The 23,154-nt window shown below is 44.2% G+C and overlaps 1 protein-coding gene across 13 annotated transcripts in view; it reads left to right on the top strand.

Moving 5' to 3' along the window:
- Positions 1-21,609, top strand: part of diaph2 (diaphanous related formin 2) — a 705,396-nt gene extending 683,787 nt beyond the window's left edge. For 8 of the 13 annotated variants that reach the window (XM_090198582.1, XM_090198579.1, XM_036943141.2 and 5 more), the window contains one exon: positions 15,905-17,591. In XM_090198582.1, coding sequence (XP_090054708.1) covers positions 15,905-15,969 — 65 coding nt within the window. In that variant the 3' untranslated portion in view covers positions 15,970-17,591. Of the gene's footprint in view, positions 1-8,554; positions 8,577-15,904 lie in introns of all 13 variants that reach the window. The other 5 variants (XM_090198585.1, XM_090198584.1, XM_090198577.1 and 2 more) reach the window with 2 other exon arrangements.
- Positions 21,610-23,154: the final 1,545 nt, after the last annotated feature.

Here is a 23,154-nt window from a genome sequence, read left to right as displayed (position 1 = left end):
TCCAGTTATACTGAACATCTACAACCTTACTTAAACATCCAGTCATACTGAACATCTACAACCTTAAACATCCAGTCATACTGAACATCTACAACCTTACTTAAACATCCAGTCATACTGAACATCTACAACCTTACTTAAACATCCAGTCATACTGAACATCTACAACGTTTCTTTGAAATCGAGTCCTATTAAATGGATTCCTCTGGAGGACTCTTACTCTCTGTCAGTTGATTGCAGTGATTTAGATATAGGCTTTCGTATCTCCTTTTGTACTGTTCGAGAATCAGTTTCCTACAGGGTATTGAGGAGGGAACTGCACATTCCGCCTTGGCCCTTTAGAATGAGTATGATGCAGTAACATGCCACCTCACTTGCCTCCCCTCCCTTAGCTGAGAGGGCATCAGATAAATCAAAGTGCTAGACTTCACATCCTAAGTACAAAGCATCATGGGAAAGAGTGAAGTGCGGCCCATACCAGGTTGATTTGTGTACATCCGGGAGCGCCAACCGATTAATGATTTAGAGTGGAGAGAAGAGAGAGCTCACTCTGTCTTTAATGCCAAGCCACGCGAAACACAGCATCTTTGGCATCTTCTTCACCAAATGGGTCTGATGTTGTTGAGGAAAGAGGCTCCTTTTATACCCTCACTGCACCGCCATGATTTGTCTTGGCTCTTTTTGTGCGCTGGAACACATAAAAAAATGTCTTTAACACCATAAGGCGAGGATGGGAGAGGGTCCTGATGAAAGTAACCAGGTTTGAGAAGGTGCCCGGGGGCACGTTTTCTTGTGGGGAAAAATTTCCCAGGGTAGACTTTTTGCAAACTTATAGTTTGAGGTTTTGTGATGAGAAACAAGGGACTTGTGTGTTTGGGTGTGCAGAGTACAGTACCTGCGGGGTATCTGAGGCACATTAGATTCCATATATCCAGACCCATATTACTAAACAATGGTCATAATAGCTGTTCTTTGCCTATTTTTCACTGTGGATATTTACTGCATGCTGTTGTTGTTCTTTTATAGAAGTATATTGTGATCTTTTACTATGGCAGCAACACTTCTTTTCATAACCCCGTTCTCAGGTGAATACTGGTCTGTTTTCACAATCTCAATAGGCTGCTTAGAGTCCACTCATCAGGTGTTATTTCTCATGGTTTGTGAATGGGTGTGTCTTTGTCTCTTCATCTGTGCGTGTGTGTATAAGATCACTTTATTGGTCAATTGCACACAAGGTCCAACTGAAATGTCACTTTCTCTTTTAGCCCAACCCCTCTTAAAGACACACATACAGTACACAAACATGTATATAGAGGTTTTGGAGAGGTGGCACACTGGGCTGCCACACTGGGATGCCACACTGGGCAGCCACACTGGGATGCCACACTGGGCAGCCACACTGGGCACCCAGGGAGCTGTTGTTGTGGGGGGTTAAGTGCTTTGCTCACAGGCACAATGGCAGGTAATGGCATCTAGGACTTGGTTGCCAGTACACTTCCCGCCAAATTCTTCCCATCGGACCCTGGATTTGAACTGGCAACCCTCCGGTTGCTGGCCTGTTCTCTAAACACTAGGCCGTCGCTCACTGTGTGTGTTTTTGTGCCTGCCTCCTAAGTGTATCTGAGGATATGCACCTGTGCGTGTGTGTCATTGAGAGTGCACTCTGAAGGTGTCATTGTAGGAGCCAAAGCCCCTGTAGGCTGTCAGACAGTGAGAGATGCAGCACCTCTAAAGGCCATGATTTTCTGGGCCCCGCTGTCTATTAAAAGCCCTGCAACACTTCTCAGGGCTGTCTCGCGGTGCCCGCTTGGTCCCCCTCAGGTCCCTGAAGGAACAGCAGAGTAGGAGACGGACCCTTTCAGACCCTCCAATGCCCCTGTCTTGTCATTTTGAGGTCATCAATGGAATCCAATGAGGCATTGAGTTGTCAGGGCAGCCATTTTGTTTTGAGTCTTAAAGTAGGCATCCCATCAGCTCAGTACTGTAGGACTATTATATTGACATGTTTGGTGTTATTCAGGGATGTATATTAAAGGAAAAGATCGATGAATGTGATGACAATGAGTTCATGGGCGGTGAGTAATGTGAATGCTGATTCTAAAAGGTGTGTAAGCACTATATACTTCAACAAATAGGTGCGTAAACATCCTATGTGTGTTTACCCTCCTATTCATCCCTGGTTGTATTATTTTACTCCACTCCCTCTCTCATCCTCCCACCAACCCCCAGCCCTTAGCGCTCTTCCCAAGGTCAAAGTTTAGCACATCGTAATGGCGTCGTTACCTCCCTCAGAGATTTACGCTAGTTTAAGGGTGGGCCCTCAAATCCCCACTGTCATGTTGTGGATTTGTATGAATATGTGTCAGTCCTCTCTCACCGTGTGGTTTAAAAGGATGGATTTCTACATAGAACCCCTCCCCCTTCAGAGCGGGAACAACAGGCACCCTCAGAACAAGTATACAGCTAAATCAACTCTCGTTTTGGGCAAACAAATAGAATAAAAAATCTATCAATCTCCCCACCAAAACCCCCAACAATCCACCCTCGTATCAACATGATCTATCTGTGTTTATCTTTCTGTCTGGCGTTCCCATCATCACCAAGGCTTTTGTTTTCACAACCCGGCATTATCTTATGTTCCCATCATCACCGAGGCTTTTGTTTCCACAACCCGGCATTATCTGGTGTTCCCATCATCACCAAGGCTTTTGTTTCCACAACCCGGCATTATCTGGTGTTCCCATCATCACCAAGGCTTTTGTTTCCACAACCCGGCATTATCTGGCGTTCCCATCATCACCAAGGCTTTTGTTTCCACAACCCGGCATTATCTGGCGTTCCATCATCCAAGAGGTTTTTGTTTCCTCAACCCGGCATGATCTGGCGTTCCCATCATCACCAAGGTTTTTGTTTCCACAACCCGGCATTATCTGGCGTTCCCATCATCCAAGAGGTTTTTGTTTCCACAACCCGGCATTATCTGGCATTCCCATTATCACCGAGGCTTTTGTTTCCACAACCCGGCATTATCTGGCATTCCCATCATCACCGAGGCTTTTGTTTAAACAACCCGGCATTATCTGGCATTCCCATCATCACCGAGGCTTTTGTTTCCACAACCCGGCATTTTGTTCCTGCATTTGTTTGGTGATCCATCAGTCTATTTACTTTATCACTCTGCCAAACCATCCATTTACACTCCCATCTGTCTGTCAAACTATATCTTAGCATCAATTTGTCTAACTATCTCTCTGTCTACTGATTCTCGCTGTTAATCAAAGCGGTGCTGCGGGCTTAGCTCTCCTTCTGCAGGCCTCAGAATTAGACCCTTGTTTAAGCGGCTCCAGCAGGAGCAAGAGTGTCTGCAGCAATTAGGCTCCTCCGCACTCCCTGTTATCCTCTCTGCCTGCTTACATACATACATGCATTCAGGTCACACATATAATTACAGGCAATTCACAGATATTTCTGTGGTGACATTTGGTTGAATTGGATGGTGAGGGATTCTAGGTAATGGAGACAGTGTTGTGTTTTTTTCGCCAAGGGGAGAGATGCTCCCATTTCTCTAAGTGTTTTGATTGATGTTGGCCTATGGTATCATGGAATGATATGTTATGGTTAAAGGTGTGTTTTTGGCCGCAGCCACTTTACCACACGGGTACAGATGACAAGCGGTGGCGAGGCAGAGACAAGCCGAGCTGTGCTGTGCTGAACCAGGTCAGTTTACTGGCTCGTGGTTGAGCTCGGCCCAGCTCTGTTCTCACTGGAGCAGTTAGGGCCCCGATGCCCACCCTGGCCTCCTGCCGAGCCCCCAATCAGTCTTGGAGCATCAGCGATGGTCCCCCTCGGGCAGCCCTGTGTCGGGTCCTGATGGATTGATTACCTGCTGTCCTGGAAAAGGCCCTAGCTGCCCCAGACCCCATCTGTGTCCATTGCTGACTCCAAACCCAGATTGCCCCCCGGCTGCAGGCTCAGGCTGCTAATGACCCCCCCCCCAAAGGCCCACTGTCCATACTAGCATCCCCACAGCATTATAAACCCCAACCCAACGCTAGCCTTTTGTCAATACGGACAGCTAGCCTAGTGGTGAATCTCAAACATGCATTGAGAAGGCACACTGACCATTTGAGGAGTGGATGCACAGTTGAAGTTTTTTTTTCTTGAAGACTGCTTCCTGAAATCTAGTACTGAGAAGATGATCATGAATGAGAGTTTTGCCGCTGGCGCTTGATCGATTGCAAGAACGTTTTCATCTTTCTGCTTTTTGGTGCGTTTGTGTGTTGCCTCGACGGGTCCGAAGAATGCCAGGAAGCATTGTTCTGTGGCTAAATAAATCATCTCCAGTCCAGATATCAGAAGGGATCTCTGAATGTGAGATGGCGCAATGAGAGATCATAAGTACCAGCTGCCTGTCAAGCTTGTTGTTTTCAATCAAAAATAGAGGACAGAGCACAAGCTAGGCTGCAGAGGAAGGCGTTTGGACTTTTCTTTTGAGATTGACACACACACACACATTCACACACAGCTTTTATCCCTTTTCCCGTCTTACTGTTTGTCCCTGGTACAAACCTGTCAAGGCCGTCCCGCTGAGGAGATAAACTAGTACCCTTTCTTTCCTCTAAAAATAAGCATTTGTTTATGGACACGTGTAGTGATTTCCAGCTCTCCTGCGCCGTATTGTGTGCCGAGCTGTCAAGAGACATTACTCTCAGCCCCTACTCCCCTTTCAGCCACAGCGAGCAGGGGAGAGAGAGAACGAGGGAGAGGGGGCAGCGGACAATGGAGGAGTGTGGGGTGAGGAGTGAGTGGGGAGTGGAGCGGCACAGTAGTGGGAAAAGGAAAAAGCAAGGCCTGTAGCAAAATGAGTTAAGATGCTGCATCTTTTCAAATAAGGGGCTAAAGGGCCCGGCCGGTCAGTACTTTAATGCAGTCCTTAAGGTAGATTTGTGAGAGAGGGGCAGTTGGGATTGGGAGAGAGAATAGGTTGTATTGAGTATCTGGGTCATTCATCAGTGTGTGTGCGGCGAGCAACGTGCTACATCACAGACGACCCAGTGCGTGATTGAAATCTACGAAACGGACATGAGAGAGACAAGCAAAGATTAGCTCCATCCAGGTCCCTGATGACTCGCATCAGTCGGAGAGAGAGAGATGGGGAGAAAGTGAGTGAGAGAGAAAAATAACGAAAAAAGAGAGAGAGAGAGAACTGGAGAGTGGGGAGAATTTCAGCATCTTGCCTCAGCATGTTTATCCACGACCGTAGTTTGTGTTTCTTTTCTCACGTCACTCTGATCCCTTCTTCCGTCTGATGCAGACCATGTGAAGAACACACACACATACCGCACACACACCCACCCCTCAAATCTCCTGACGCCCCGTATGCTCATTTAACTGACATTACTTAAGACCAAAGGTCTTGTTCAAAAGCCTTGTTCACCAAATACCAGACTTGAGACATTGCCTTACATGACATCCTTCGAACAATTAAATGCTGTGTGAATAAAACAAGCTTTGAGTGAGCTCTAGCTGTTTGTTGAGTTAGAGTTAGGAAATAGATAGCAATGTTCAGAGGGAGTTTACGTAAATCAATGCAACTTGGACGGTATATGACAGTGTTATATTTGTTACACAGTCCAAATGCTATTTTATTGATAATGCGTCCCTCCACGTCTGTCAATCTACTGTATTTTCTTAGACGCTGTCACGCAGCTAATGAATGTATGCCTTTAACAGAAGCCGATCAGACAAATGTAAAGTCATGCAGGAGGCTGCTCCTAGTAATCCCCTAATCTTCCTAAATGTAAAGTCATGCAGGAGGCTGCTCCTAGTAATCCCCTAATCTTCCTAATTGTAAAGTCATGCAGGAGGCTGCTCCTAGTAATCCCCTAATCTTCCTAAATGTAAAGTCATGCAGGAGGTTGCTCCTAGTAATCCCCTAAACCTCCTAAATGTAAAGTCATGCAGGAGGTTGCTTTTAGTAATCCCCTAATCTTCCTAAATATAAAGTCATGCAGGAGGTTGCCCCTAGTAATCCCCTAAACCTCCTAAATGTAAAGTCATGCAGGAGGTTGCTCCTAGTAATTCCCTAAACCTCCTAAATGTAAAGTCATGCAGGAGGCTGCTCCTAGTAATCCCCTAAACCTCCTAAATTAAGTCTGTGTTGTAGACTATACATTTCAACTGCAACTGATAGATCACCTAAAGACTGATTTTAATGGGTCACAGTCTGGCCATGTTATTTTGACCTCCATCCCTCCACTCCTCCCCCTCTTCCACTCTCCTTCTCCCCTTTCTCTCTTCCTCCTTCTCCCCCTCTCTCTTTCTCTCTCACCCGCTTTCTCTCCAGCTTTCCCCCATCCCCTCCTCCAAAACTTAAGTTACCCTTCAGTTGGATTCCAGTTTTTCCACATCCCCAAAAAATGATCTTACCTTTGAAAGAGCCTCTGTTGTGGTGCAAACCGTAGTTTTGCTCCTGCAACCCTGTAAGTGAAAGCCAAATAAATAGCTGTTCTCCCCCCTGCATCCCATTTATATATCTTGTTTGTGGTGTTTCTGGGAGCTCCATTACTCTGCAGCCACCAGCCCTGGGTGAGGCGAGGGAGAAGATTTGAGGGCCAATAGTATGTGGACACCTGCTCGTCAAAAATCTCATTCCCAAATCATGGGCATTAATATGGAGTTGGTCCCTCCTTTGCTGCTATAACAGCCTCTACTCTTGAGGGGAAGGCTTTACAATAGATGTTGGAACATTGTGGCAGGGACTTGCATCCATTCAGCCGCAAGAGCCTTCGGGCACTGATGTAGGGTGATTCGGCCTGGCTCGCAGTCGGTGTTCCAATTCATCCCAAAGGTGTTCGATGGGGAGGAGGTCAGGGCTCTGTACAGGCTAGTTAATTTATTCCACACCGATCTTGACAAACCCTTTCTGTATGGACCAGGCTTTGTGAATGGAGGTATTGTCGTGCTGAATCAGGAAAGGGCCTTCCCCAAACTGTTGCCACAAAGTTGGAAGCACAGAATCATCTAGAATGTCATTGTATACTATAGCATTAAGATTTCCCTTCACTGGAACTAAGAGGCCTAGCCCGAACCATGAAAAACAGCCCCAGACCATTATTCCTCCTCCACCAAACTTTACAGTTGGCACTATGCATTGGGGCAGGTAGCATTTTCCACCCAGATTTGTCCGTCGGACTGCCAGAAGGTGAAGCGTGATTCATTACTCCAGACAACGCTTTTCCACCACTCCAGAGTCCAATGGCGGTGAACTTTACATCACTCCAACCGACGCTTGGCATTGCACATGGTGATCTTAGGCTTGTGTGCTGCTGCTCAGCAACGGAAACCCATTTAATGAAGCTCCCAATGAACAGTTATTGTGCTGACATAGCTTCCAAAGGCAGTTTGGAATTCTGTAGTGAGGGTTCCAACCGAGGTCAGAAGATTTTTACACGCTTCGCACTTCAGCACTCGGCAGTCCCATTCTGTGAGCTTGTGAGCCGAATCCACTAATTTGAAGCAGTGTCCACATACTCTTGTAGAAGCAGCAGTGGGGAGCCTAACTCTCAGAGAACTGGGAGTAAACACTGTGTGTTGACATGTGGCACAGAAAATATTTAATTACCCCTTATTGCTTTTGTCTTATTGAAATGTAAAGTATTGTGTTTGGGTGGGTTTTGGGGGGTGGTAGTGTGTATGGGGATGCGTGCACTTGTGTGTCAACAAATAATTTGAGTAAGGATTCAGTATGCAGAAAAACCCTATTCAATCACAATCCAGAAGAAACAGAACCTAGGCCTGGTCTGCTGTGTATGTTTTCTCATCCTAAGAGAAGGATGGTGATTATGTTTACCTTATCCACTGTTTTCTTAACCCTGATGGATACGAACAGTGTGTCTTTGTAGTTGTCCCAAACCTTGGCTATCCCAGATGGTAATGAACTTTAACATTCATCATCCTGAATCGTCTTTCTGTTTATAGGGATCCCTGGAAGGTCTTACTGGGAAGGCTTTGATAGATGACTGACAGGCTTTCCCTTAGCGTTCAGATCACAGGCCCCGCTGATGATGTAATTCTGTGTAATTAGTAAAAGATGACAGTAACACAAAACCCATTATGGGTTTTAATCTCTTTTGGAGGGAACGCACCAGAGATGCGGGAGCTCCCCTATCACTCCATCACAACATGAAATGGCATTTTCTCAGCACGCCTTTCAGCCAATCAGACGAGAGCTGTGCGTGTGCGTGCGTGCGGTTAGACTGTTTAGTCATGTTGGCATCCTCACTTCGTATTACCCTTTGCTTATAGACGCTGTCTCCCTGTGGCGTGGATCATTGTGATACACCCCTTAGAGTGTGTGTGATGTGTACGTCACTCTTTACCCATGCCCCTTGGTGCGCTGCTTTACCACTCGAGAAACAATGCCAGTCATTTGCATTTAATTAAGTTCTGTGAGAGCTAGACAAGTCCCCACTGTAACCAGGAATGCTGTTCTTCTTTTGTCAATTCCTCCTTTCTCCTTCTCTTGTGCTTCTGTGTCTTCACTAACTGAAAGATGTCGCCTCGGGGAGAAGCAGGTAAAGGAAGCCATCAAAACCAGAAGACAGAAATACCATTAAAGTTGTCTGATGTGTGGTTGTCCTTGTATAGTGTGTGTGTCTATGGATGTTGGATAAGTGTTTTAATTTCTGTGTAGAGAATAGCTGTAATGGCCACTGTTTGTGCAGTTGTTGTCACTAGATTGATGTGGGGAGGGAAGATGGGCGTTTATACCTGATGATGCGAACTGGAAGGGTTTTATACCTGAAGATGCGAACTGGAAGGGTTTTAGAATTGATGATGAAAACTGGAGGGGTTTTAGAACTGATGATGTGAACTGGGAGGGTTTTATACCTGACGATGCGAACTGGAGGGGTTTTAGAATTGATGATGCAAACTGGAGGGTTTTTAGAACTGATGATGTGAACTGGAAGGGTTTTATACCTGACGATGCGAACTGGAAGGGTTTTAGAATTGATGATGCAAACTGGAGGGGTTTTAGAGCTGATGATGTGAACTGGGAGGGTTTTATACCTGACGATGCGAACTGGAGGGGTTTTAGAATTGATGATGCAAACTGGAGGTGTTTTAGAACTGATGATGTGAACTGGAAGGGTTTTATACCTGACGATGCGAACTGGAAGGGTTTTAGAATTGATGATGCAAACTGGAGGGGTTTTAGAATTGATGATGCAAACTGGAGGGGTTTTAGAATTGATGATGCAAACTGGAGGTGTTTTAGAACTGATGTGAACTGGGAGGGTTTTATACCTGACGATGCGAACTGGAGGGGTTTTAGAATTGATGATGCAAACTGGAGGGGTTTTAGAACTGATGATGCGAACTGGAGGGGTTTTAGAACTGATGATGTGAACTGGGAGGGTTTTATACCTGACGATGCAAACTGGAGGGGTTTTAGAGCTGATGATGTGAACTGGGAGGGTTTTATACCTGACGATGCGAACTGGAGGGGTTTTAGAATTGATGATGCAAACTGGAGGAGTTTTAGAACTGATGATGCGAACTAGAGGAGTTTTTAGACCGGACGATAAGAACTGGAAAGGCTATTGAGAAGCAAATGGTTCCACTCTGAGGTATCCTCATAGGGGATATGGTTCCACTCTGAGGTATCCTCCAAGGGGAGATGGTTCCACTCGGAGGTATCCTCATAGGGGTTATGGTTCCACTCTGAGGTATCCTCCAAGGGGATATGGTTCCACTCTGAGGTATCCTCCAAGGGGAGATGGTTCCACTCTGAGGTATCCTCCAAGGGGAGATGGTTCCACTCTGAGGTATCCTCCAAGGGGAGATGGTTCCACTCTGAGGTATCCTCCAAGGGGAGATGGTTCCACTCTGAGGTATCCTCCAAGGGGAGATGGTTCCACTCTGAGGTATCCTCCAAGGGGAGATGGTTCCACTCTGAGGTATCCTCCAAGGGGAGATGCATTTGAATTTACTGCGCACTTTTTTTTCTTCCCTTTTCTTATTTTTATTTCACCTTTATTTAACCAGGTAGGCTAGTTGAGAACACGTTCTCATTTACAACTGCAACCTGGCCAAGATAAAGCATAGCAGTGTGAACAGACAACAACACAGAGTTACACATGGAGTAAACAATAAACAAGTCAATAACATAGTAGAGAAAAAAAAGAGTCTATATACATTGTGTGCAAAAGGCATGAGGAGGTAGGCGAATAATTACAATTTTGCAGATTAACACTGGAGTGATAAATTATCAGATGGTCATGTGCAGGTAGAGATACTGGTGTGCAAAAGAGCAGAAAAGTAAATGAATAAAAACAGTATGGGGATGAGGTAGGTAAATTGGGTGGGCTATTTACTGATGGACTATGTACAGCTGCAGCGATCGGTTAGCTGCTCAGATAGCAGATGTTTAAAGTTGGTGAGGGAGATAAGTCTCCAACTTCAGCGATTTTTGCAATTCGTTCCAGTCACAGGCAGCAGAGAACTGGAACGAAAGGCGGCCAAATGAGGTGTTGGCTTTAGGGATGATCAGTGAGATACACCTGCTGGAGCGCGTGCTACGGGTAGGTGTTGCCATCGTGACCAGTGAACTGAGATGAGGCGGAGCTTTACCTAGCATGGACTTGTAAATGACCTGGAGCCAGTGGGTCTGGCTACGAATATGTAGCGAGGGCCAGCCGACTAGAGCATACAGGTCGCAGTGGTGGGTGGTATGAGGTGCTTTAGTAACAAAACGGATGGCACTGTGATAAACTGCATCCAGTTTGCTGAGCAGAGTATTGGAAGCTATTTTGTAGATGACATCGCCGAAGTCGAGGATCGGTAGGATAGTCAGTTTTACTAGGGTAAGTTTGGCGGCGTGAGTGAAGGAAGTACAAGCTTCCCCATACCTTTAACAATAGGCTTGATGCAATTACCCATGTTAACTGTTGTGCGGTCTCCTGAATGAAAAGGCAATCTTTTCTGGTAATGGTTTACATTTTTTGTTTTAATTTCTGCACTCAATGGCTGGCAAACAATGCACCAAATCATTTTAAGGTGTTTGATTCTCTTGAAGATGTTTTGTGTCTCGTTATGACGACCTTAGAACAGTCGTTGGCATTCAACTTGCGGTGATGGTTTTGAACCATTTCCAATTTCCACCTTCTACAATCAGTGGCTTGTTCTTCACTCTAATGAACAAGTTCAAGAAGATGTTCAAGTCTCTTCATGTCGACCAATTTAACTTGTGCATTTCCAATGTCAACCTTCCTCACACAATGGCCGGTTGTTTGCAGTACCGAACAAGTTCAAGAACATCTTTTAGTCTTTAGCACATAATGTATAACTTAAAATCTTCAAAGCAATTCCAAACCGAAGACGAAAATAATTTCCTGGAAGTGGTGAAATGTTTGTTTTTTCTTGCTCCATCCTCCTCTTCATCTCTTGGCCATGCCCAGTCCCTCTCCATTTTGTCTTTCATCTCTCCTCTCTCCTCCTCCTCTTCTCCCTCCCACGTCTGGTAATAGATACAGTCAATTCTGACCCCAGTATTAAAGGGAGGAGAACTGTATTCTCCAAGCACTGCTGTTCTGATGGGCTCAACGTTAAAGGCGAGCTATCGCCCCGAAATGAGGTCACATTGATTGGAATTGCAAATGGCAAAGGCGAGAAATCGGACATGGAGGTTTTCAGGATTTTATAAAAGTTCTTCCTTGGTCTCCCGTTTTATTTGTTTTTTTTAACATTGGTGGTGGTTTGCGTGGAACATTTGGCGCCTGCGAAAGGAGTTTGAGCTTGCCCCTCAGGCACGTTGAAACCCTTGGAAGCGTTTTTGAAGATGGAATGGATGAAAGAGAGGGTGATTGAGGATTGTCACTCAGATGTTCTTTGCAATACGGAGCATGCCAAATTCAGAAGGTCGCAGGCTGTAACTTTCACCAACTCAATGCAACAAGAAGCATATAGCACAACTCTCACTTTCCATGCATATACAGTCTATCTCTCTGGATTTCTCTGTCTCGCTCTCTACCTCTCTCTCTCTCTCTCTCTCTCTCTCTCTCTCGCTTGCTCTCTTTCTATCTCTCTCTCGCTCTCTCGCTTGCTCTCTTTTCTATCTCTCTCTCTCTCTCGCTTGCTCTCTCTTTCTATCTCTCGCTCGCTCTCTATTTCTCGCTTGCTCTCTTTTCTATCTCTCTCTCTCTCTCTCACTTGCTCTCTTCTATCTCTCTCTCTCTCGCTCTCTCTCTCTCTCGCTTGCTCTCTTTTCTATCTCTCTCTCTCTCACTTGCTCTCTCTTTCTATCTCTCTCTCTCTCTCGCTTGCTCTCTTTTCTATCTCTCTCTCTCTCGCATGCTCTCTCTTTCTATCTCCCTCTCTCTCTCGCTTGCTCTCTTTTCTATCTCTCTCTCTCTCGCATGCTCTCTTTCTATCTCCCTCTCTCTCTCGCTTGCTCTCTTTTCTATCTCTAGGTTCCTAACTCTCTTTTTTATATCTGCTTTGCTTTCTTTCTCTCCCTCTCTTTCTCTTTTTTACTCTGTCCCGATCTCTTACCCCCCACAACTCTCTCTCCTCCATCCTTCTCCCCCCTCTCCTCCTGTGCACCATCTGCATGTTCTCCCTCCATCTGAGGCGTCTGTTGGGAATCCTGGTGGTGGAGACATATGCACACCGCCGCCGTCACAATCACTCTTAGCTCATTACCTGACGTGATGGATGGAGCCGGCGCCATTAAACAACGCCCAGCCCGGGACGCCTGGCACCCCACAGCTGGCACTGAGTAATGGGCACCACCATGGCAGCGCCAGATTTGGAGACCGCCAGGGGAGGCTCGTGTGGGCGTAGCTAGCTACCTTGTTTCCGTGGATACCTCGCTTCCTGGCCATCCAGTGCCGCCCAACCCACCTGCCACCTTGCATGGCGGGGCCGGTGCCATGAGTAGCCATGGGCAGCCACAGTTGGCCTTTTGGAGGGGAGGAGGTGTTTGTATAACTCTATTATGGAGAGGTGAGAGTGGGCCGACGCAGCCTACCCAAAGTGTTCCCAGCTGGTTGGCTCACAGGGGCAGCCGGAGTGAAACCTCTTATGGAAATATTGGAAGACTGAAATGAACAACAACGCACCTCATCATGCCTGTCTGAAACTAACCAAAGGAAACCACCTCTCTCTCTCGCTCTCTCCCCTGCTCACTCTCTCGCTCTCTCTCCGTCTCCCCTGCTCGCTTTCTCTCTGTCTCCCCTGCTTGCTCGCTCTCTCCCTCTCCCCTGCTCTATCACTATCCCTCTCTCTCTACTGCTCACTCACTCTCTCTAGCTCTCTCTGTCTCCCCTGCTCACTGACTCTCTAGCTCTCTCTCCTGCTCACTCGCTCTATATCTCTCTCTCCTGCTCACTCGCTCTATATCTCTCTCTCCTGCTCACTCACTCTATATCTCTCTCTCCTGCTCACTCGCACTCTCTCTTCCTCTCAACTACTTACTCTCTCCCTATCCCCTGCTCACTCACTCTCTCTCTCTCCCTCTCCCCTGCTCTCTCGCTCTCTCTCCCTCTCCACTGCTCACTCGCTCTCTCCCTCTCCCCTGCTCTCTCGCTCTCTCCCTCTCCCCTGCTCTCTCGCTCTCTATCCCTCTCCACTGCTCACTCTCTCTATCCCTCTCCACTGCTCACTCGCTCTCTCCCTCTCCACTGCTCACTCGCTCTCTCCCTCTGCCCTGCTCACTCTCTCTCTCCCTCTCCCCTGCTCTCTCTCTCTCTCCTTCTCCACTGCTCACTCGCTCTCTGCCCTGCTCTCACTCTCTCTCTCCCTCTCCCCTGCTCTCTCGCTCTCTCTCCCTCTCCACTGCTCACTCGCTCTCTCTCTCTCTCCTGCTCACTCGCACTCTCTCTTCCTCTCAACTACTTACTCTCTCCCTATCCCCTGCTCACTCACTCTCTCTCTCTCCCTCTCCCCTGCTCTCTCGCTCTCTCTCCCTCTCCACTGCTCACTCGCTCTCTCCCTCTCCCCTGCTCTCTCGCTCTCTCCCTCTCCCCTGCTCTCTCGCTCTCTATCCCTCTCCACTGCTCACTCTCTCTATCCCTCTCCACTGCTCACTCGCTCTCTCCCTCTCCACTGCTCACTCGCTCTCTCCCTCTGCCCTGCTCACTCTCTCTCTCCCTCTCCCCTGCTCTCTCTCTCTCTCCTTCTCCACTGCTCACTCGCTCTCTGCCCTGCTCTCACTCTCTCTCTCCCTCTCCCCTGCTCTCTCGCTCTCTCTCCCTCTCCACTGCTCACTCGCTCTCTCCCTCTCCCCTGCTCACTTGCACTCTCTCTCTCTCAATTAAATTTCAATTCAACTTAAGGGATTTATTGGCATGGAAAACATATGTTTACATTGCCAAAGCAAGTGAAAAAGATAATAAACAAAAGTGAAATAAACAATAAAATGAAATAAAAAAATCTCTCCCATGCTCACTCGTGCTCTCTCGATCTCTCGCGCTTTCCCTCTCTCTCCCCTGCTCACTCACTCTCTCTCTCTCTCCCCTGCTCACTCAGTCACTCATTCTCACTCGCTCTCCCCTTCTCACTAACTCTCTCTCTCTCTCTCTCCCCTACTCACTCCTTCTCTCTCAATTCAATTCGAAGGGCTTTATTGGCATTGGAAACATATGTTTACATTGCCAAAGCAAGTGAAGCAAGATAAGTGAAACAATATAAAATGAACAGTAAACATTACACTCACATAAGTTCCAATGGAATAGAGACATTTCAAATGTTATATTATGTCTATATACAGTGTTGTAACGATGTGCAAATAGTTAAAGTACAAAGGGACAATAAATAAACATAAATATGGGTTATATTTATAATGGTGTTTGTTCTTCTCTGGTTGCCCTTTTCTTGTGACAACAGGTCACAAATAATGCTTCTGTGATGGCACACTGTGGTATTTCACCCCAAATATATGGGAGTGTATCAAAATTGGATTAGTTTTTTAATTATTTGTGCCTCTGTTTAATCTGAGGGAAATATGTGTATCTAATATGGTCATACATTTGGCAGGGGGTTAGGAAGTACAGCACAGTTTCCACCTCATTTTGTGGGTACTTTGCAGATAGCCTGTCTTCTCTTGAGAGCCAGGTCTGCCTACGGCGGCCTCTCTTAATAGCAAGGCTATGCTCAGTCTGTACATAGTCAAAACTTTCCTTAATTGACTGGGTCAGTCATAGTGGTCAGGTATTCTGCCACTGTGTACTCTCTGTTTAGGGTGAAATAGCATTCTAGTTTGCTCAGTTTTTTTGGTAATTCTTTCCAATGTCAAGTAATTATCTTTTTGTTATCTCATGATTTGGTTGGGTCTTATTGTGTTGCTGTCCTGGGCCTCTGTGGGGTCTGTTTATTCTAGAGAGCCTCGGGGTCAGCTTGCTTAGGGGACTCTTCTCCAGGTTCATCTCTCTGTAGGGAATTGCTTTGTTATGGAAGGTTTTGGAATTGCTTCCTTTTAGGTGGTTGTAGAATTGAACAGCTCTTTTCTGGATTTTGATAATTAGCGGCTATCTGCCTAATTATGGTAATTCTGATCTCCTCATCTCCCCTGTTCACTCGCACTCTGTCTCTCTCTCTCTCTCCCCTGCTCACTCGCTCACACTGTGTGTTGTGTGCTGTGTTTGTGCTCTTCCTTGGCAGTTACTATGACACTAGACGCAAGCACCGCCACTCCAGGCCCCTCTTGTCTCTTCCCCTCCACCGTGCTGCTGTCTTCTTAATCAGCTTGGGTTCTGTTATTGATGTTTCTCTCCCTCCTCCTCTCCTACCCCTCACACCCTCTTTGTGTTACTATGACTCTAACAACACTTTCCTGTTCTCTTTTTTTCCCTCTCTCGCTCTCCATCTCCCTCTTTCTTATTTTCTGTCTCTCTCTCTTCAGACACCCGCCGCGCGGTCCTGGAAAGGTCTCGGTCGCGCCACAATGGAAACCCCCAGGCTCGATGATGGCCCGCGCCTACCAGAAGACGTTAGATAAGTGCCAAAGAGGCCTGCGAGGAGAATCTGAGGACGTCTAGTAGGAGGGATGGACCTCAGCTGCGTGGCACACACACACACACACACACACACACACACTGCCAGGTCTTGAAGAAAACAAAAGGCCCCTAAAGAACCTAAGAGTAACTGAGAAAACAAGAACAGGACATCATCACACAGGATATTCAATAGTCATACTGTTGGTCTGACTGCCTTACATATTTATTATCTACTTTGTCATGGCTTTGCCTGTACATGACTGTAAAGCTTTGGTTGTTTTGGGGAGAAAAAAAACTGTACTTGGTTGCTCAAATTGTCATATAGGCTCACAGAACTTCACTATATCTGTCAGACAACCCAACCCTCCTAAAAACTGCCACACCTGTCCTCTCATCTCTGGTCATGTACTTCCGATTGGATGAGTAGGGATGTAACTAGAGAACAGACATCTCTCCAGTGAGGACTGACCTCTAGTGCATTCTGACTAACCACATCTAAGAAAGCTTTCTTTCTCTATTCCGCTTTTATTCAACTGTGGCGTTAACAGTTAATTGGTGTGAACCCCTTTATTTGTGAAAGATTATTTTCCCCCGAATGAATCCGATAATATTATGCATAATATGTCTCACAACAAGGATACAGAACTGTAAATATGCATCAGTGATCTTTAGAGTATATGACTGAATTCTCCATATGTTGTGGTAGAGAAAGCATCATATTCATTGTTTTTCTCCCAGAGATGTCAAATTCCTTAGTGTACTAAACATGTTTTTTTTTAGATATTTTTGCACATGTATTGAAAATGAAAAACAGATATCTAATTTACATAAGTATTCACACCCCTGAGTCAATACATGTTACACCTTTGGCATCGATTACAACTGAGTCTTTCTGGGTAAGTCTCTAAGAGCTTTGCACACCTGGATTGTACAATATTTGCACGTCATTCTCAAAATAATTATTTATCTCTGTCATGTTGGTTGTTGATCATTGCTAGACAGCCATTTTCAAGTCTTGCCATACATTTTCAAGCTGATTTAAGTCAAAACTGTAACTAGGCCACTCAGATAACTGAGCACAGATAACTCATGTGTAGAGGTTTGGATTGATTTGAGCCATGTTTTCAATTTAAATTAAAAAAATACAATAATCAGTACAGTTGACAAGTTGAATCAGGTGTGCTTGTCCAGGGTTACAATAAAATGTGTACTGTTGGGGGTACTGGAGGACCAGGTTTGGGAAACCCTGCCCTAGTCCTTGCCAATGACAAGCATAGGCATAACATGATGCAGCCACCACCATGCTTGAAAATATGAAGAGTGATACACAGTGATGTGTTGTGTTGGATTTGCCACAAACATAATGCTTTCTATTCAGGACATAAAGTTAATTTCTTTGCCATATTTTGTTGCAGTTCTAATTTAGTGCCTTATTGCAAACAGGATGCATGCTTTGGAATATTTTTATTCTGTACAGGCTTTCTTCTTTTCACTCTGTCATTTAGGTTAGTATTGTGGCGTAACTACAGTGTTGTTGATCCATCCTCAGTTTTCTCCTATCACAGCTATTAAACTGGAACAGTTTTAAAGTCACCATTGGCCTCATGGTGAAATCCCTCAGCGATTTCCTTCCTCTCTGGCAACTGAGTTAGGAACTGAGTTTTTTTTACCCATCTACCAATAGGTGCCCTTCTTTGCGAGGCATTGGAAGACATCCCATCTTTGAATCTGTGTTTGAAATTCACTGCTCGTCTGAAGGACCTTACAGATTGTATGTGTGAGGAACAGAGATGAAGTAGTTATTCAAAAACCATGTTAAACACTATTATTGCACACCAAGTGAGTCAATGCAACTTATTATGTGACTTGCTAAGCACATTTTTACACCTGAACTTATTTAGGCTTGCCGTAACAAAGGGGTTGAATACTTATTGACTCAAGACATTTCAGCTTTACATTTTTTATGAATTTGTAAACATTTCTAAAAACATAATTTCACTTTGACACTATGGGGTGTTGTGTGTAGGCAAGTGACAGAAAATCTCAACGTTGTCCATTTTAAATTCCGGCTGTAACACAACAAAATGTAACACAACAAAACTTTCTGAAGGTACTGTACAGTATGCCTCAGCAAAAGGCTGGTTTCCACTAGATAGCACAAGCACAAAGTCAAAATTGGCAATCGTAAAAATACATGGGGCAAAAAATGTGCTTCTTGGTCTTAATTTAAGGTTAGGATTAGGTTTATGCTTAAGGTTAGCAGTGTGGTTAAAGTTAGGTATAAAAGGAACAATTTTAAGGTATAAAATCACTTTTTAAGATGAGAATTTGTAAAAAAAAAAATAAAAAAAAATATGGGGGGGGGGGAATTATTTTGTGACCGTGGTAACTAGTGACAAACGCTTTCATTGAGCAGGAGACTACACGAGCCAGTCGAGCTCCTGAATAGCTAACTAGCTTTAGCATGCTAAAACATTAGCCTGTCTTCTCCAGTTAAACTTCTAAATGTCTTAGTGGTTTTAGCATGCTAAGCCTTTAGCTTGTCAGGGAGGGAAAGACATGCATGGGTTCTCAGGAGGGGGGCTAACATTCTATTGAAATTGTGAAACCCTTTCAAATCGTTTTTATTGTGTTCATATTTCTTTCCCATGTTTTTTGTGGCTGTGTTATGAAAGGCCGTGTTTCTTGATGTCAGTGCTAAGAGCTTTCCCGTTACTAGCAGTTTCCTAATCGCAGCATAACCTGCCCGGACTTCACACTCATTTGACAAGATGTCATACGAAACAAAATGGTCATATGAAAGGGAAAGAAATAGAATGCATAAAGGCTAGTTTGAGCATTCAGTCGACCGCAAGGAAAATAAAGCTCTGAGCAATGTGCTCACATTAGGAGCCATTTGAGATTTTTTTCCCCCTCTTTTCCTTCTTTTTTTTTTGTTGCACGGATTAATTCCATATTCACAGAGTGTGCCTAGAGCATGCTTGTCCCTTCCATGTCTGAGCAGTAAGCAGATGCGAGAGAAATGGTCGCTTTCCCCCACAAGGAAACCGTACCCAGTGGAATACATTGAGGGTCTATGCTGACAACATGGTGGCTGTCTTAGTAAGGGAAGCTTCCACACACCCTCCCTTGACCTACTGCTTATGGCGTGAGTAAATGCTCGCCATAACGTGATGTCTCAATTATGCCATATCACTGCTGGCAAAACTGTGTGCAGAAAATCATGCCTTTCCCAGTGATCGGAACAGAAGCTTGTGAGGAAAGCAGTGGCTGTGCTTGACTTATGACTGAATAGATGAAGATTTGCTGTTTTAACAGTCTCCCAACGAGGTGCCTGATGAGTCGGTTTGTTGCAACCCTCGTCTTAGAAGCCTCACAGGCCCAAGTTTCATCAATTTCATATATTCATACGGTGCAATGTTCATGAGAGTTGCCTGGGAGAAGTGTACATATTCATGAAATGTGATGAGTCCTATTCAGTTAATATGTAAGATTGGGGTGGTAAGTTACACAGAGGCACACTGTTCCCTACATAGTGTACTACTTTTGACTGGAGCCCTATGGGCCCTGGTCAAAAGTAGTGCACTACATTGGAATAGGGAATAGGATACCATTTGGGATGCAGACAGAGAAACAGAAAGGGTACCGTGTTCATGAAGGACTGTATTTGCCGTAGCTTTGGCTTCATATACACTAGAGATCCCCACTGTGGAAAATCCAGCACTGCCAAAGGCACTGATTTTCTTTTTCTAGTAACAAATCTCCCTTTGTATTCTGTTTCATCATTACACAGTAAGAAACACACTATTTTCTTAACACTCGATGTGTTGTGAGCCCACACCCAAGGTGTTTCATTTGTAACCCCAATTCCATAAGTTACTTGTGAGTCTGCGTTAAGTGCAATGCTTCTGTTTCTGTTTTTTACATGCCAAGTTTGTATCCAAAACATGAACAACTGTTACAGAATGGTGACTGAATACTCAGTTTTGTTGTATTGTTTTTGTATTTAACAAAATGAAAAAATATATTTCCTATTCAAGTGAAATTATAGTTCAGCTTGTACAGAATGAAATCTTGATTTTTCTCTGGTAGCCAACTCTTAAAACAAGTCCATAGTTACATTTACCTTTTACTGCAGTGGGCTAATTCAGGGTCATGCAGAGTGTTTCTTGGTAGTTTTAAAGTAATACTACTTTGAAACAATAGTATACACCTGTTCCAAATCAGATATAGAGTTGTATAACATTTTGAATCTGCATCCTAATATTAACTTTATATACATCACAGAAAACGGAAATATTAAATAAATAAATTAAAAACGCTGGAATAGAAACACCGAGTTTTTGGCATGAAAAAAATAAAGACTTATTAATTATGAATAAATTATGAATAATATTTATAACATTCCACCCATGAGGCCACTAGGTAATTTGACTGCAGGAAGTCCAAAAATTGAAAATTGTGATAACACATACTAGAATGTCATTTTATGCATTTTGGAAATTAATATATCATAGTTTGACTGTATTTGATTTGAAATTGAAGATGGATATCTCATTCTTGATTTACTGGTACAATGAAATCAGAGACTAAAGCTACTTTCCCCATTTGTGATTATTGTATTTTCCCCTGTAGCCTGGTCCCAGATCTGTTAGTGCTGAATAGCCAACTCTCAGCTAAGCAGCACAAACAGATCTGGGACCAAGCTATTTCCCTTGTGCTGTAAGGTGATAAATGTGTGCTGTGTATGCATAGAGAGTAGCAACAGTGTTGCAGGTGGCAACAGTAACCTGTAAAGAGACTGAACCACCAGTGGTATTAAAGGATCCCCTGACTGGGCCAAACCATCTCCCTCTGACTGGGCCAAACCATCTCCCTCTGACTGGGCCAAACCATCTCCCTCTGACTGGGCCAAACCATCTCCCTCTGACTGGGCCAAACCATCTCCCTCTGACTGGGCCAAACCATCTCCCTCTGACTGGGCCAAACCATCTCCCCCTGACTGGGCCAAACCATCTCCCTCTGACTGGGCCAAACCATATCCCCCTGACTGGGCCAAACCATCTCCCTCTGACTGGGCCAAACCATCCCCTCTGACTGGGCCAAACCATCTCCCTCTGACTGGGCCAAACCATCTCCCTCTGACTGGGCCAAACCATCTCATGCTCACCCTGTATTTTTGGTATTCTTACTTGAGATCTGCACTACGGTTTCCATATTAAGTACATGCTTAACTAATACGTCTCTTATTGACATGAAAGTTAAATTATTGTTAGGAAAGTCAGAATTGCGCAAGTCATTGAGGAGACAGAGACTTGTGAAACTATTAGGTGCCATTCATTTGGTGTCAATTGATTACTAGCTCAATCAGGAAGAGAGCGAATGTTTGGATCAACGTTCACACTCGTTGATGGTGCACTTTAACTTTCTATTATTCTGCTAAGCTACGGAATGGTTTGATTTGAATTTCATGAGTGCTGCCTTGCCACAGAAAGCGAGTGAATTACTTCCAAATTGTTCAATGCTGCCACATAAATAAATACATTTTGTTAGTCCTTCATATTGTAATTTGTAAAATGATGACATGATGAATAAAGAAAATATAAAGTAACAATGTTGCCGTGATGTATGATACCATGGCCCTGCCTGCCCTCGACTTTCACATTGACTAGGTTTTTATTGGCTTGACAAATATATTCGTAGCATCTTTACGTTTATTTTTATCCATAAGGAAGAAACATTTTAATGGTTATGCACACTGTTCCTGACTAAAGTATGTAATGGAATATGACACAAAATAATAACCACTTTGTTATATAAACTGATTTATGAAAGATGTCATCTTTATCATTGACTGGTGCCTAGTTTATTAGTATAAGTACAAACTGTGATTTTTACCAACCCCTGTTTAAATGTCTATTTTCCTGATCTATTCACAGAGTATCACCTGTAATTTTGGTAACACTTAACTAAGTGTTATTTTTACCAAGTGTTCATTTAATTTGGGTAACCCTTCAGCTGACTTGTATAATGATTTATTATGAGACTGTTAATTTCCCTCTAACTTAAAGTAACTGTCCATTGAAAATCTCTTTCAAAAATTAAAAATAAATTAAAAATAAAAATAATAGTGTTTACCCATCCTACACACATATTTGGGGCCAAAGCATAAATTGTAGAAAAAAACACTTTTAAAAAAACACCTCAAACTTGAATCTCAGTTTCAAAAATTGTTTCAAAAATACTTGCTATTTCCTCATAAATGATGATGTCATTGCCTGAAGAGGATGAGCTGGCAAATCTGTGGTTTATTCACATTCATATTTTTAAGGACCGGTATGCGCCCACACCATTCTGTTGTTGGATTTCACCCACAGAAAAGCATGTTAAAAGCTTTTTAACATGCTTAATTACCTTTTTTTGGAAGGAAAACTATTTCACTAATATTGTAATTAATTATAGGTCATATTTCATAGAAATCTGGAAACACTGGGAAGTTACTTTAAAATGTTTTTGTTCTTGTGAGAATCATTCTGAGATTAAACGTTATAACGGCTTCATAATGCATTATAGCCTTGCTATGGCAGAGCAGATGATACCTGAACCTGATGATGACAAGTCTTGCAATGCATTATAGCTTCTTCATAATGCATTATACCTACTGTCAATCAGCCAGGTACAGGTATCACCTGCTCTGTCATCGAAGGGAGACCGCTATGGAAGAAAGTGAGGAAAGCTGTACTTTACTTACAGCATGTAAGTAAAGTACAGCTTTCCTCACTTTCTTCCATAGCGGTCTCCCTTCGATGACAGAGCAGGTGATACCTGTACCTGGCTGATTTATGGACAGGGACTGCTGAGTGCTAGCGGTGTTAGTGCGTGATAAATGAGACTGCCTAGAAAGGCAACATATTTGGAGCTTCACACTCCAGTCCTTCATCTTGTACTGTGTCAAAGGCAAGAAGACAACACTGTCAGGTCTAACTGTAGCTTAGGGAAATGACCATCAACCCATGAAGTTGGCACAGGAATAAGGAAAATATTTATCTTCAGACACTGAAAAATGCCATGATTTCCTTGCATTGAAGTAAGTTTGATTTTTTTTTTTTTGCGGGTTGTCAATATTGTTGCTGCTGTTTGCCTCAGAAGTACACAT

This window comes from Oncorhynchus mykiss, chromosome 14, assembly GCF_057628025.1.
Source record: "Oncorhynchus mykiss isolate SJ-2025 chromosome 14, ASM5762802v1, whole genome shotgun sequence".
NCBI lineage: Eukaryota > Metazoa > Chordata > Actinopteri > Salmoniformes > Salmonidae > Oncorhynchus > Oncorhynchus mykiss.
Note: the sequence above shows the minus strand (reverse complement) of the source record. Positions and strands in the feature narration are given on the sequence as shown.